At 37.8% G+C, this 12,982-nt stretch overlaps 1 protein-coding gene across 2 annotated transcripts in view; it reads left to right on the top strand.

The window, feature by feature from the left end:
* LOC104464719 (mitogen-activated protein kinase 8-like) overlaps nucleotides 1-5,593 on the top strand; it is an 8,039-nt gene extending 2,446 nt beyond the window's left edge. Inside the window, exons 3-6 of one of the 2 annotated variants that reach the window (XM_010077534.1) lie at nucleotides 481-605; nucleotides 1,537-1,600; nucleotides 3,536-3,613; nucleotides 4,648-5,593. In XM_010077534.1, the coding sequence (XP_010075836.1) occupies nucleotides 481-605; nucleotides 1,537-1,600; nucleotides 3,536-3,613; nucleotides 4,648-4,664 (284 nt within the window). In that variant the 3' untranslated portion in view covers nucleotides 4,665-5,593. The remainder of the gene's footprint in view (nucleotides 1-480; nucleotides 606-1,536; nucleotides 1,601-3,535; nucleotides 3,614-4,647) is intronic. The other variant, XM_010077533.1, reaches the window with a different exon arrangement.
* The last annotated feature ends 7,389 nt before the right edge of the window (nucleotides 5,594-12,982 follow it).

Genomic DNA, 12,982 nt, shown 5'->3' with positions numbered 1-12,982 from the left:
TTTCCCTAGGGATGAAAAGAAAGTTTTTCTATTCATAATACATAGATACCTGGTAGTTACTGAAATAACTGGTCACCTACTCAGCGGAGTCACAGACTCACCATATTTTCTGTGACTAACGTACATGATGGCTTTTCCTCCATAACCTGTAAGAGAGGGGTAGTAGGTGTTTGCCCACTGCTACTGCAGACAAGGCTATACTGCCAGCTGAGTTATATTTCATGTAAAGATGTCACGCCAAAGGGCACTGTATACTGATAATGTATAGTGAAATGTGTCCCACACCTTTCCCACCTGTGTTACTATCTTCATTATTTTTTTTCACCCCATCAGATGAACCACTTTCCTAAACACCGAATTATGTGAGGGTTGTATAGGTATTAAACTGGAATTTGTTTACTCTGGCCTCCTCTCCTCATGAGCTTTGAAATACAGCACCATATATGGCACTAGTCTAAATAGAAAATTTCATCTTTGCAGCAAGTCAAGCAAGGGATTTGTTATCAAAAATGCTGGTTATAGATGCTTCTAAAAGAATTTCTGTGGATGAAGCCCTGCAGCACCCATACATCAATGTTTGGTATGATCCATCAGAAGCAGAAGCTGTAAGTTCTTGTTTTTGGTCTCTGATTAGGAAGATACTGTACTATAGCAAACTTGTTGTGATGCTTGATATAACTGCTTGTAAGAAGATTATTGCATGATCTACACATTTCACTAGAAGCTTAACTGAGCTATAATAATTTTTATTGACATTGATGGACATGTTTATTAGAAATAGTATTAGGAACGGGCACCAACTTGCAGGTAGCCGAGGTACCTGTATCTGAGTGTGTGTGTTCTTGGATAATTGCATATAATCTCCTGGAGTTGTAGTAATGCATGTGAAATATTTTCTGTAAGGTTTATTGAGTTTAAGTTGTTTCAGGGTGGTTTAATTGCCCTTGATAGTATTCTGAGGCATTTACTCCTGGGCAAGAGAAATATTTTCATCAGTTGTAGCAATTGATAGTACCCTTAAACTAGAAAATAAGTGTTTCAGCAAAATCTGAGTACAAGATCTTGGGCTATCAGTTATCAACACTAATGAACAAAGGGATTAATTGACAATTTTTCTTAAAAATTAATCTCAGGACAATTTCAACTTACGACAGAAGTTTTATTTTGTTAAGAGCAAGGTGGTGATGGGCCACTAAGAATAGAAAAAAGAGGTGTGATGTAAATGGTACAATTAGAATTCTGGTGATCTATAACAGATAGAGGGAAAACGTGGTAATTAACGGTAAGGAGGTAAAAAGGGCTGCTTGTGCTGGAGACTGCTGCACTTGGGAGTTTTTCTACCAGATTGTTCAGTTTGTATTTTAATTTTTGCAGTAATGTAAGTAAATCTGCTAATCAGAAGTTTAAAACATCTAGCAGCATCTAGAAAATGGGCCAAGTATTAAATCAGGTTCATACGCTGAATGCCTTATTTTAATTTATTCTGCTTTTGTATTCCTTTTTATTGCTTTATTATGAGTTAGTTTTGTTTTTCAGCCCCCACCAAAGATACCAGATAAGCAGTTAGATGAGAGGGAGCACACGATAGAAGAATGGAAAGGTAAGAAGGACGTTTGAAGTATACTAAGGCTTTTGGAAGTAGGCTGGGCCCCAAGGATTACTGTTAGGGTTCTTCTAAGCATCCTAACAGTATATACTAAACTGCTTGGAATGGCAACGGAATGCATCAGTGCTTCACAACCTCCTGATTTTCTGGACACTAAAAAATTTCCTGTGAAGGTGCTGAACCTTTGTAGTGCACTTAAGGAGACCTGCTCATTTCTGTCACCTTTTGCAAACCATAAAGCAGCGTTTTAGGGAGGGTAACTCTTCTGGACAAACTGTTCCAGTTGAAAAAGGGGCAGTAGTTTGAGCAGCATAAGTCTGAAGTAGAAGCGCTAGTCTTAAAGGGAGGAGCATATTAGCAATAACTGTACACTTTTTAAATCAAGCAGATGATATGAAACAAGAAGCCATAAGAAAAGTTAGTGGTGGCTGAGATAGTGAAGGTACAGCTGGTGTGGGAGATGCTGATGGTTATCAGCTGTGGGATCCTGAGAAGGTAGCTGGTGTTGAGGTGTGGAATGCATCTCAGTGTGACATAACTCATACCTCCAAGAGCGTGATTTTTAGCGTTCAGTACTGCTTTAGTATCTGTATTTCCTGGTCATGTATGAGGTGTAAAATGATAAGAGTATAAGGGGAATATCTTTGTTACTTGTAAAGCTTGTGCTTCATTTTGAATTCACTTCTAAAAGGTGGCGTGTTATTGGAGAGGTTCTAGTGCCAAGAAAAAAATGCAGATCCAGATTGCTGTGCAGGCTGTAAATGTTGCATTTAAGCAAGAATTTAGTGCATTGAGCATACTTCATGCTGAAAAAGTCTAGGAATGGATATTAGACCTGTATAACCTTTTTATCCCCAGAGGAAAAAAAGCAGGGAAGATGTTTCATTAATCATTTTTGACGTTTTCTTTGTGTTGGCTGGTAATGGACATAAGGACATAAGTCTGTAAAATCTAGTTCTACCACACTTTCAGGTCACCTTCTGTTAGAAACTGAGTTTTACTTTAAAGGCAGAGATGGGGGAGAATTGTGGAAATTCTCTTATCATCCTCCCTCCAAGCAAAGTTATTTCCCTTTTGATCCAGATGTGTTGAGGGTATTTCAAGCAATATAGAGTTTACTTTCGAGGCTCCCGCAGCCTTTGAAGTGATAATTCTTAAATGTTTTGTTCTTCCAAACTGTTTTTACATGTATTAGTTTGCCAGTGATACATGAGAAGCAGTGTTCTGACAGTTAGTTCTTATGAGTTGCAGTTAACATGTTTAGTCCTTTTCTTCTGTTGTTCTGTTAAGATTCACAGCTGAAGTCTTTACTGGGTAATAGCTGCCGTTAGCCTAGAAAACCTCTGGCCAGCACACAGGGCATATGATACCTGTTACAAGCTCTTCTAATCTGTTTAAGGCTGAGGAACTTCTCTAACTGGAAGATAAAGTTGCTGCTTTCATTTGAAGTGGCTACTTACATGCCAATACTGTATTCCATTTCATCGTGAACCGACCTTTAGATGTTGCTGAGGAAATTTAGTGACAAATGTGTATCAGGAGGATGGCAATGCTGTTTGGGCTTATTCCCACCTCCTCATTTAAGGACTGCTGATGGAGTTTATCTGTACCAAAGAAGCCATGGATTAAAAACTGAGTGGTCATTGAGACTTGTTTTAACCTCAGGTCCACAAGCAACCTGGACAAAAGAGTCTTAGAGCAATGTCAGTGTGTTCTTGAGAGTGCCAGGCCATTGTAGCTCCAACAGAAAAGAATTGTACATTTTTATATGACTTTTCAGTTGTTCTGTAACCTCTGCAGCCTGATGTACAAAACGAATTCTAAATGGTAATAAACCTATGAAATTTAAATGTACATTTTAATGGGAGATGTATTATCAATCCAGTCTTGGGTTTGCAAATTCATTTTTTGCCTTCTCTGCATTTTCAGAGTTGATATACAAGGAAGTCATGGACCTGGAGGAAAGAACCAAGAATGGGGTTATACGTGGACAGCCAGCCCCTTTAGGTTGGTTACAATAAAAGCACAGTATAAAGCTACATCAAGTTGTAGGTCAGGAGGGAGTAAAACTGTTCAAGACATCCAAGAGTAAGCTAACTCAAAAACATGAACCTTAAATAACCAATAACTTCTTGAATTCTCTTTTAGATATTGCTTATTTGAATGGAATGTATGGGGTTGACATCTCTTTTTATTAATCTGGTAAATTCCTCTATTATTGTCCCCATGTAACTGACCATTCATTTCAGTCCTCAAGAAACGCCTTTGTATGTACTGGTACTCTGTTGCCACAATCTGGTTAGATATGTAACTTGTAGCTGGTGCAGTTTCAAATAAAGATATAACCACTATTTACATCTATTAAGTAATGAAACAGGATTTCTAGGCTGTCTGCCTTGAATATTCCCTCTGAACAGAAAGGAAAATTATGGAGCCCTTTCAGAATCTGTTGCTGAATTTTGGAGCAAAATGTGACCATTGACTGACTATTAATGGAACTCCATTTGCACTGTTCAAAAATAATGGGAAGAGTTGGGCAGCTATTGCTGACTCTCATGAGAGTTCATGGAAGTCCAGACTCTGAAAAATCACTGCATATCTGAAATGGAATGTATACAATGTGGCTGAACACCAGCTGTTTCCCAGACTGAAGGGGAGGATCTTATGGAAAATACCAGTCCCCTTCTTTCTTTATCTAAATATGTAGATACATTCTGGCTATGGGTCTCAACATTTAGTAAGATATCTTAGCTGCGGCTTCATGCAGTTTTATCTATGTTTGTGATTTTTAACCTTCATCCATTAGCATTAGCATTTGACAGGTATCGTGCCATGTGAGTTCCGTGGTTCTTGACATATCATTCATTAAGCCCCATGTTAAAGACTTGGGGGTTTCATTCACCTTGACAGTGGATTGTCACTTATCTCTTCAAACTTGATGGAACAGGGGAAAGTAATGACTATTAGGAAGAGACAGACTAATGCAAGTAATGAACCATGCAACTGTATCTGCAACTGATTTACTGTCTTGTTTCTCATAGCACAGGTGCAGCAATGATCAATGGCTCTCAACATCCATCTTCATCATCATCTGTCAATGATGTGTCTTCAATGTCAACAGATCCAACATTGGCCTCTGATACAGACAGCAGTCTAGAAACCTCAGCTGGACCTCTGGGTTGCTGTAGATGACTACTTGGTCTTTTGGGGAGTGGGAGGGGGGTCCTTTTAGTCATTAATAGGGCACCTTTAAAATTTGGTGGTATTTTTGAGTGTTTTTTCAAAAATAAGTGTAGAATTCATCATAAAGTGCTGTAATTTTAAACTGTAAGTTGTGTTAAAAGCAGCCACTTTTTTTGCTGTAATTAACTGTAAAATATTAAACCTGATAATTTTTATTGTGGTTTTAAAATCTGCATATTTGCTTTACTATTATGCTGCTGATCTTTTTTTACTGAATTTGTAAGATTTGTTTTATCAAAGCACATATTAATGTTGTGGTCATTACCATATAATTAATTATTTAAGATTTTATAGGTTTTCAATTTTTTAATTAGAATTTATTCCAGATGTTTTGTTCATGATATCCTTCAAAGTTTTATGCTTGGTCATATGTCCGTGTCCAGGTGGAGGGGGGGAGAGAAGCCAGTGCAGCCAGCTGCGGTTTTGGGCATACTACTGTTGTGCTGGCAGGGAACAAAATCTTCTTTTATTTTGGCCACTTGCTTATAATACTTAAGCAAAAGCAACAATTAGTGAAGTTTTTTAGAGAAACATTATACAATCATTTGCAAAGTAACCTCATCTGAATGGTTTTACAAACTTAAGAAAGCACAGTATATCTTCAAAGCTGCAGAAATATCTAGCCTAACAAAGTAATGTGACGTTTTCTGCAGAGTTGTGGCATGCCAAATCTTGTGATCACCATAAAACATGAGGATACTTCATGAATAATACATTGCAATGCAAATAAACTGTTTACTTCTAGCCTGTAGCCTGTTTTTGTACACACAAAATGAAGAAGTGTATCCAGGATGTGTAGACTGCTAACAGGGAAAACGAATATGCTGTAGCTCTACTTTCATGTATTATGTGATTCTTGAGCATTTTGTTTCTTACTAGTTTTGTCTACTAAGACAAGTATTTTTGGGTAGAAGAGGGAATGACATGAATGCAAAGGGGCAAAACTTCAAATATTCTTTCTCCAGCAAAAGTAACTGATTGCTAAAAACTATTAAGTGGTAGGAGAACCTCAGGATTTCTGCAGCTGATGCATTAAGTGAGCAATATATGCCATCCAAAGGAGGGAGAAGTAGTGCTGCATAAATTAATATTTATCACTTTCATTTCACCATGAGACCAGTGTAGCAGAAATCTTAATAATGGTTCATTTTAAGTCGTAAATGTTCAGTAGTTTTCAGCACTGAAGCTCCAGGTTTCAATACACTTTTTAAAGAAAAGATATATTGAAATATTTAGAACAGTTACTAAATAGTCATGTAAAATGGTGCTGCTCCTCACAGAAGTATTTTAACTGTTTACATTTTATATTTACAAAATGATTTATGTATAACTGACTTAAGTTTATGTATGAGTTAAACAATCATTCAGAATTTATTCCTTTGGAAAATGCAGATTTTTAGTGAAGCTAGGCTGTGTAATTGGTTGCCTTGTGTAGGTGCATATTTTGTGTAGTGAAATTAGAATGTGAAGAGGAATTTAAATTAGTAGTGCTCACAGAAATGAGCATAAAAAATACAGAAGTCTTGCCAGGCACAGAGCATAAGCAAATCATATAACTGGCTACAGAGGTCATCGAGGAATGACTGACGCTCTTCAGTGTGGTTCCTTCTGCTTGTTGGGTTAAATAGGTATCTTTCTGAAGTTCTGATTGAAAGAGGCAAATTTGTCTTTGCAGTAAGTTTCAGAAAAATAGAAGTGATAGTAATGCTTTCAGTAACTAACATGTCTTTTTAAAAAACATACAGGGTTACATGGAATGGTAACGTCTCAAAGATGACTAAGTTGATAAACTGCAGAGTTGTTTTCCTGGCCTGGCTAGACTGCTGGTAAGTGCTGTGTGCGTGTAATTTTGCTTTCCTCACTTGTATCTAGTATTTCAATATTGCCTTTCTAAACCACATTTGTTAAGGCAATTATTTTTACAGGATCCTGCCAAATTGTGTATTACCTCAGAATAGGCAGGACGCGTTTGGATTTGTCTAGCACTGGAACACAGAAAATCTGCTCAAGTTGAACAGAGACCAACAGAACAGCCTATTTTGTAGTTTTTTATCAAAGTTTAAGCTGTGAATTAAGCCAAAATTTTTTGGTCATACAACAGTACTCCATTGTTATGTAGGGTCAAATGATATTCTGGTCAGCCCAGTGTAATGAAGTTAAGACTGACAAAATCAACTTTGGATCCCTGTAAATGCTGTTAAGAAGATAATTTGGTAAATATTATGCCTATTTAAATTTATTTTGGACCCCTCTGGATTGCACTGGTGACTGAAATATTTTGGAACATTGAAATAATTTTTGGTATCACTTTCCAGTGTCCTAAAGAAAAATTGCTTTTAAAATTAATATTGAGCGAAACAGTTACTAGGCTTTTACCACAGTACACTATCAATAGTAACTTCGTTGAGTTCATAAGCTCTAAGGAGAATTGAGTTTTTCATCTTCTAAGGTAGGATTGGTGAATGGGCGAAACTGTCCACTGCAACCCAGTGCAGTGTGAATGAGCTGTGTTTAAAGGGATTACTCCTGTAACATCAGAGCTTTTGCCTGTGGGAACGTAGAGTTTGCTTTTGGCACCATCCTCATAGCAGTGTAGCCTCTTTCTTTTTTTTTTTTTTTTTTCTTTTTCCTTGCGGTTGCTTGCATTTTGGGCAAATTAAAGTGATGGCAAATGTCAAAGGCAAAAAAATCAGATTCAGTAACCAAATTATTGCAACAACATGCTAGCCTTAAATTCCCTTTTTATTTGTTGAAATATAAAATTATTTCATAGATAGTTGTACACTACTATAGGTAGCAAACAAATGGGTAGCTAGAGTTCAGCTGTCTTTGTCTATTGTTATGTTGTTAGATAATATACCATCTAATACACTGTACAATTTTATTCTTAAAGTATTATTAAGCTTTATTTTAGTCTATGATTTCAAAATCTTCTCATGACAACAGGCTTCACCGAAGTGTACACAACTTTCCTCTTCTAGAGACGTTCCGATCCATTGGGAATTGGTAGGGACTGAATTGCAGTGAGCTGTCTGATTTCTTAGATCACGTGAGGTTAAAGCTGGGGAATAATAACAAGATTAATTTCCTCCTTCTCTGGTTAGAGCTCCTCTCCTTTTGTAGAAGTAGGTTCTTCAAGGTTTTGAAATAGAAGTGAGGGGGAAATTACTACTGTCACTGTGTGCTGCACCTCTACTCTGTGAAGTCTTTGTTAATGCAAGGCAAAAGGGTCAGAATTGAGGTTTTTGTTTGTTAGTGTGTGTGAGAAGCTGGACTGCCAGAGCAATACCCATCAGTTGAACAACCTTAGACCAGCCTGACTGACCCAGTCACCTCTCGTGCATTCATTCTTCTCAGCTGAACAGAGGTGTAGGCGCTGTGCAGCTTAGGTTTTTAGTTTAGAAGAACCTCACTACACCATATGCAATAGTATGTTTCTGGATAGGAATTCCAGCTACACACAAAGATAATATCAGCATAAATTGTTTGGTAATTTGAATTGTGAATTTAGGGGACTACGTGGTGAGCTGTATTTGAGGTGGTTGTGGCAATAGCACCCTCTGCTGACTGAATGTCCAAGTAAAGAGTGTGCTACTGATCTGGGGGTTTTTATGCAAAATTGCTTCTCTGAACACAGGCTGTGTCATTAGAGAGCAAAAATTAAGCACCTTGACAGGCGTTTGCATGAATATAGTGCTCCTGCATTAATGTATGTGGCATTCATCTCAATGTTGCGTAAAAAAAATGATCAAAAATCTAGTAGAGGAGGATAGGTCATACCCAGCCAATAATCCAAAGCATATGACATTGTTTCTCAATTAAGATTATGGAGGAAAGGGGAGAAGATGAGTCATGTTACACTTGCTCTTATTGTTTTGAGTTGCTAAAGGAATTGAATTACTGTTCCTAGATATGCTTGTATTTGCTGATGACAGCAGCTTGTCCATGCTGTTACATTTTATTTCCTATCAATGTTTTGGTTCTTACATATTTAGTTTGAGGACTGGAGTTGGAGAGCTGTCTGCATTTTTCAGTAAGATTAGAAAGAGGGGTTTAATGGAGAAATGGGATAAGACTCTGCTGCCTACCCAAATTATCAATTAATTTAATTTATTCTTAGTTAAGGGCACTGGATAAGACTGGTATTTGAAGTGATCTCTTTCACTCCCTTCTCCCTTTAGATATCTCTGCATTACAGAAATGTGTTATGAATCAGATCACATTGTGTTTCTACTTCTGCAGTTAAAAATTTAAGCTAGGTTTTCTTGAACTACCTCACACAAACTTTCTACATTTCCTAAGTAAGCAAAACTAACCCTTGCTATTGGAACTACACTGAATGTGAGTAGAAAAATACACTTCCTTTAGAAAAATAAACCTTTTGGCCAATGTTGAGACAATATCAGTAAGTATGTTTCTTATATATTTCACATAAGATATTCATGTGTAATATAGAGCTCGTGTACAATAATGTACATCTAGAATATTGTGTTAGCTGTAAATTGGTGATTTTATTATTGTAGTCTGGTTTTGGAGGTAAAAATAGCTTACTAGTAATGTCCGTTCATCCCTTACATTTTACAAAAGGAATAATTCTTGGTAAGATTTGCATACAGATGAATTACTTTTGTAGGCCCAATATCTAGTCTATTTTTGAGAGTTCTTTAACTTTTATTACTAAAGTTGAGAAAAAATCCCTTATTACTGTGATCATTCCTTCTGCCCCTTTTGCGATATATTAATAATTTTATTTTGTCCCAAGAAAGATGAAGGGGAAGATACACCATTAAAAATACTGGGGAAAACTGTAATTTTTTTCTTCCCCACATTTGATACCTTTTTCCCTCTTTTCCTTTATTCCCTCCAAATAAGCTGTTGGTGGGGCATTACTGAGAACATTGTGGGGATTTTTACTCATTCATGCCATAGGTCATTACATGTGCACCACTGGAATGTATACATTGTTATCTAGTATGTCAATTGGTTATAATGATATTTTAAATAAAAAAGGAAAAAAAAAAGTTTGACCACTATGCATTTAGTGTTTCTTCATTACTAGGCTGGAATGGATTTCATAGGGATTTTGTAATGAAGTTGCAGTTGTTAGCATCAGTCCTTCCTGAGAATTCATCTGGTTTTAATGGTACTTAAAAGTCCTGTCTTGTATGTGAGCTCACACATGGGCAGTTACATGTTTCTTCCATTTCTCCATTCCTGTGGGCTTTGGATGTGCCATGGACTGATAATACCAAGTGTGTTTGTGACCCCTAGGAATCCTTTCTTTCTTCCTTGCTGCCAACTGTAGCTGCCTTCTGTCCTGGAAATATAGCTGCTGAGACCCTGCATTGCAGAGAGGTAAGCCACGGGCTGTCCTTGTAGGACAGTGTATGAAAGTGTATGAAAGGAGGGTCCAGTCCCTGCACCCTCAGGAAAATCTTTCTCAAAACTGAGTCTCAGAGAAACCTGAAGGATCTGACTTCTGGAGAGCTACCTTGGGTGCCCGGACCACTTCCTGCACTGGCACCTCTGCAGTGGGAATAAATCCTTATGTAGTGTGTTTCATTTCCAGTGGGCTCTCAGAGTTTCTTTAAATGAAGACTCGTGATACCCTTGAGTTGTGTTTGTCTGCGTGCTGTTGCGTTGTCTTCACATACTTCTTTAAGGGAAAGGTACTGTGACCAAGGGCAGTACAGCGCAGCCTGCTTGGTTTCTCTGGACGAGCTATTCTTGAGGTGCTCTTCTAAGAGTGTGGTGAGGCTCAGAAATGCTCTTTTTTATTTGCATATGTTAGCACAAAATGTAGCTGATTATAAGTAATATATTAATATAGAGCAAGGCCCAAGACAGTCTTAGCTTTAACAGGGATTTGTTTGTGGGCAACTTCGTCCAGAGCTGAAGTGTTCCATAGGGCTGTGGGCTCACGTGGAACTTGCTAGCAAGTGTAGCTAATTCAGTAAGCTGTCATTATTAATTTTCCTTTTCATATTAGAAATGCCATGGAGACCTACAGAAGTTTTTTTGTTATTCTGGGATGCTGCTCTTTGGTTTGGGATTTTTTTTTCAAGCATATGCTTGTGTTGGGTTTCTTTCAATTAAATTTTTTTACACTTTTTTTGCCTGTATACTACTGGAAGGGGCGTTGGAGGCTAGGAAGATTGTACTGGTAGAGCTATGGTAAAAATGTATCTATCTATCTACCTGATTCCAGGAGCCTTTTGTTCTATCTTCTTAATACTAACAAACCTGTATCTTGTAAATTCTTCTAAGAAAGCGGGCACTTTGAACTGGCAGCTGTAATATGTGAAAGGTCTGTAAAATTAGGAGTACTGTCTTGGATCCATGAAGTTGGCAAATGTAAGGGCGAGAAAGAGAGTACATAAACAGGAATTAAAGCTAGGAAAGAGAGTATCATCTTCCTCAAATAAGGGAATAGTGTTCATGAGGTTGTGTACAACACTTCAAGTGCATTCCCATTTCTTGCGTAATTGCCCATAATGGGAAAATAACACGACAGTTCTGTTGCTGTACTTTACAGTTAATACCCTACCATGGTGCATTTTAGCATGAATTGGGTACTTTGCAGCTTCTTGCAGGCTTTGTTTACCGCAGTGGATCATCTTCAGAAGATCCTGAAAGTTATTCCTCATGAAAAAGAGGAATAGGTATTTGTTTCTGGAGCAAGACAGTCAACCAGCAAAAGGGTAGTTACGTTACTCACTTTGAGTGGATACAGTTTCATTTGTGAAACTGAGGAGAGGAATTAATTTTATCCTAGATGCCAGATTAATATTATGCAGTGCTGCGTAGTTGACAGATGATCTTATCCTGGAGCTGAAGATTTGAGATAGGTGGCTTTGTTCCACAGTTCTGCTATATGTAGCAGTTACCTAGGTTTAAATAGTTAAGGAATAGAATTCTAGCTGCTTTTTGATTTCACTGAGAGTTAGCCAGCAGTCCTGTTTAGTGCTTGTCTTGCATGTTTGTTCTTTAGGCTCTCAGTCAGCATGGCTCAGTTCCTAAGAAGTGTGTAGTGTGCCAGAACTAAATGAAGTAGTCTGCACTTATTACATTATCTTCTATATGTATCATAAACGGTCTAAGGGATGTGCGCTGTCAGGATGGATATAGTCATCGTTACCCATGCTGAGGGTAGGAATAAAAGAGGGTATTATAGTAACCTGGTTGCTACTACTACTTGGAGTGAATGCCTCAGATAGTAGAAACTTTCTTTTTACCAGTCCTGCTGTTCTAATGGCAGAGAATTACTTATGTACAACCCAGTTCAGGCCACTCTCTAAGATTAAGGTTTATTTTGTGAGGGCTGGCATGGTATTTAACGCGACCTAACCCACTGCGCTATTCCAGCTCAAAATCATTGTTACAAGAGTTGCTTCTCACATTATGCATCTTAATGCTGCTGTTTTAAACAGGCCATCATATACCTTGCAGGATCAGTTGTGACTATCAATAAGAATACGAGGAGGGAAAAATAAGGACGATGTTACTGCCTGCAGGTGGCAGCTGCTCCTTGTGAACGCTCAGGTACCTGCTGCGCTGCCTTGCACCCGGGTGGTGAGGAATCCAGTGCAGCTGGGTATTCTGGGAAAAAGGGAAAATGTTTTGAAATAGCTGAATTAACCTACCACACAGCTTACTTTAACCACCCTGCTTGACTTGTCTTAACCAGGAAAGAATGGTTAAAAATGTTTATTTTTTGCTCACTTTGAATGGTTTACATTTCTATAGGAAGGAGAAGTTACAGTGAGGTAGAAATAAGTTAACTTCTAGATGTTTAAATATTGAAACACCTGTTTATCTGTGAGGTGATGAGAAGAAAGGTGTATGATCTGCTGGTACTTAAGAAGGCCTATTCTAATGTTATTTCCAAACAATGTGTTACATTCTTCTCTACTAAGAAGAGAGAACAAATTCAGGTAACTTTCTGCCAGTATTTAAATAAAGCTTCACTACAGTCTATACTTTCCCTTTAGCCAGCTCATGTTGTTGTGGCACTTTTCCATTAGAAAAATCTTTCTCCTCTGAGACTCCCAAGCTGCCTCAGCTGTCAAAGAAACATGCCAAGAGAGAGTGAACAGTGCTGGCTGGCAAGCGGAGTGCAAGCTGAATCTGTTG

The sequence above is a fragment of the Pterocles gutturalis genome, unplaced genomic scaffold (genome assembly GCF_000699245.1).
Source record: "Pterocles gutturalis isolate BGI_N339 unplaced genomic scaffold, ASM69924v1 scaffold52383, whole genome shotgun sequence".
Taxonomy (NCBI): domain Eukaryota; kingdom Metazoa; phylum Chordata; class Aves; order Pterocliformes; family Pteroclidae; genus Pterocles; species Pterocles gutturalis.
Note: the sequence above shows the minus strand (reverse complement) of the source record. Positions and strands in the feature narration are given on the sequence as shown.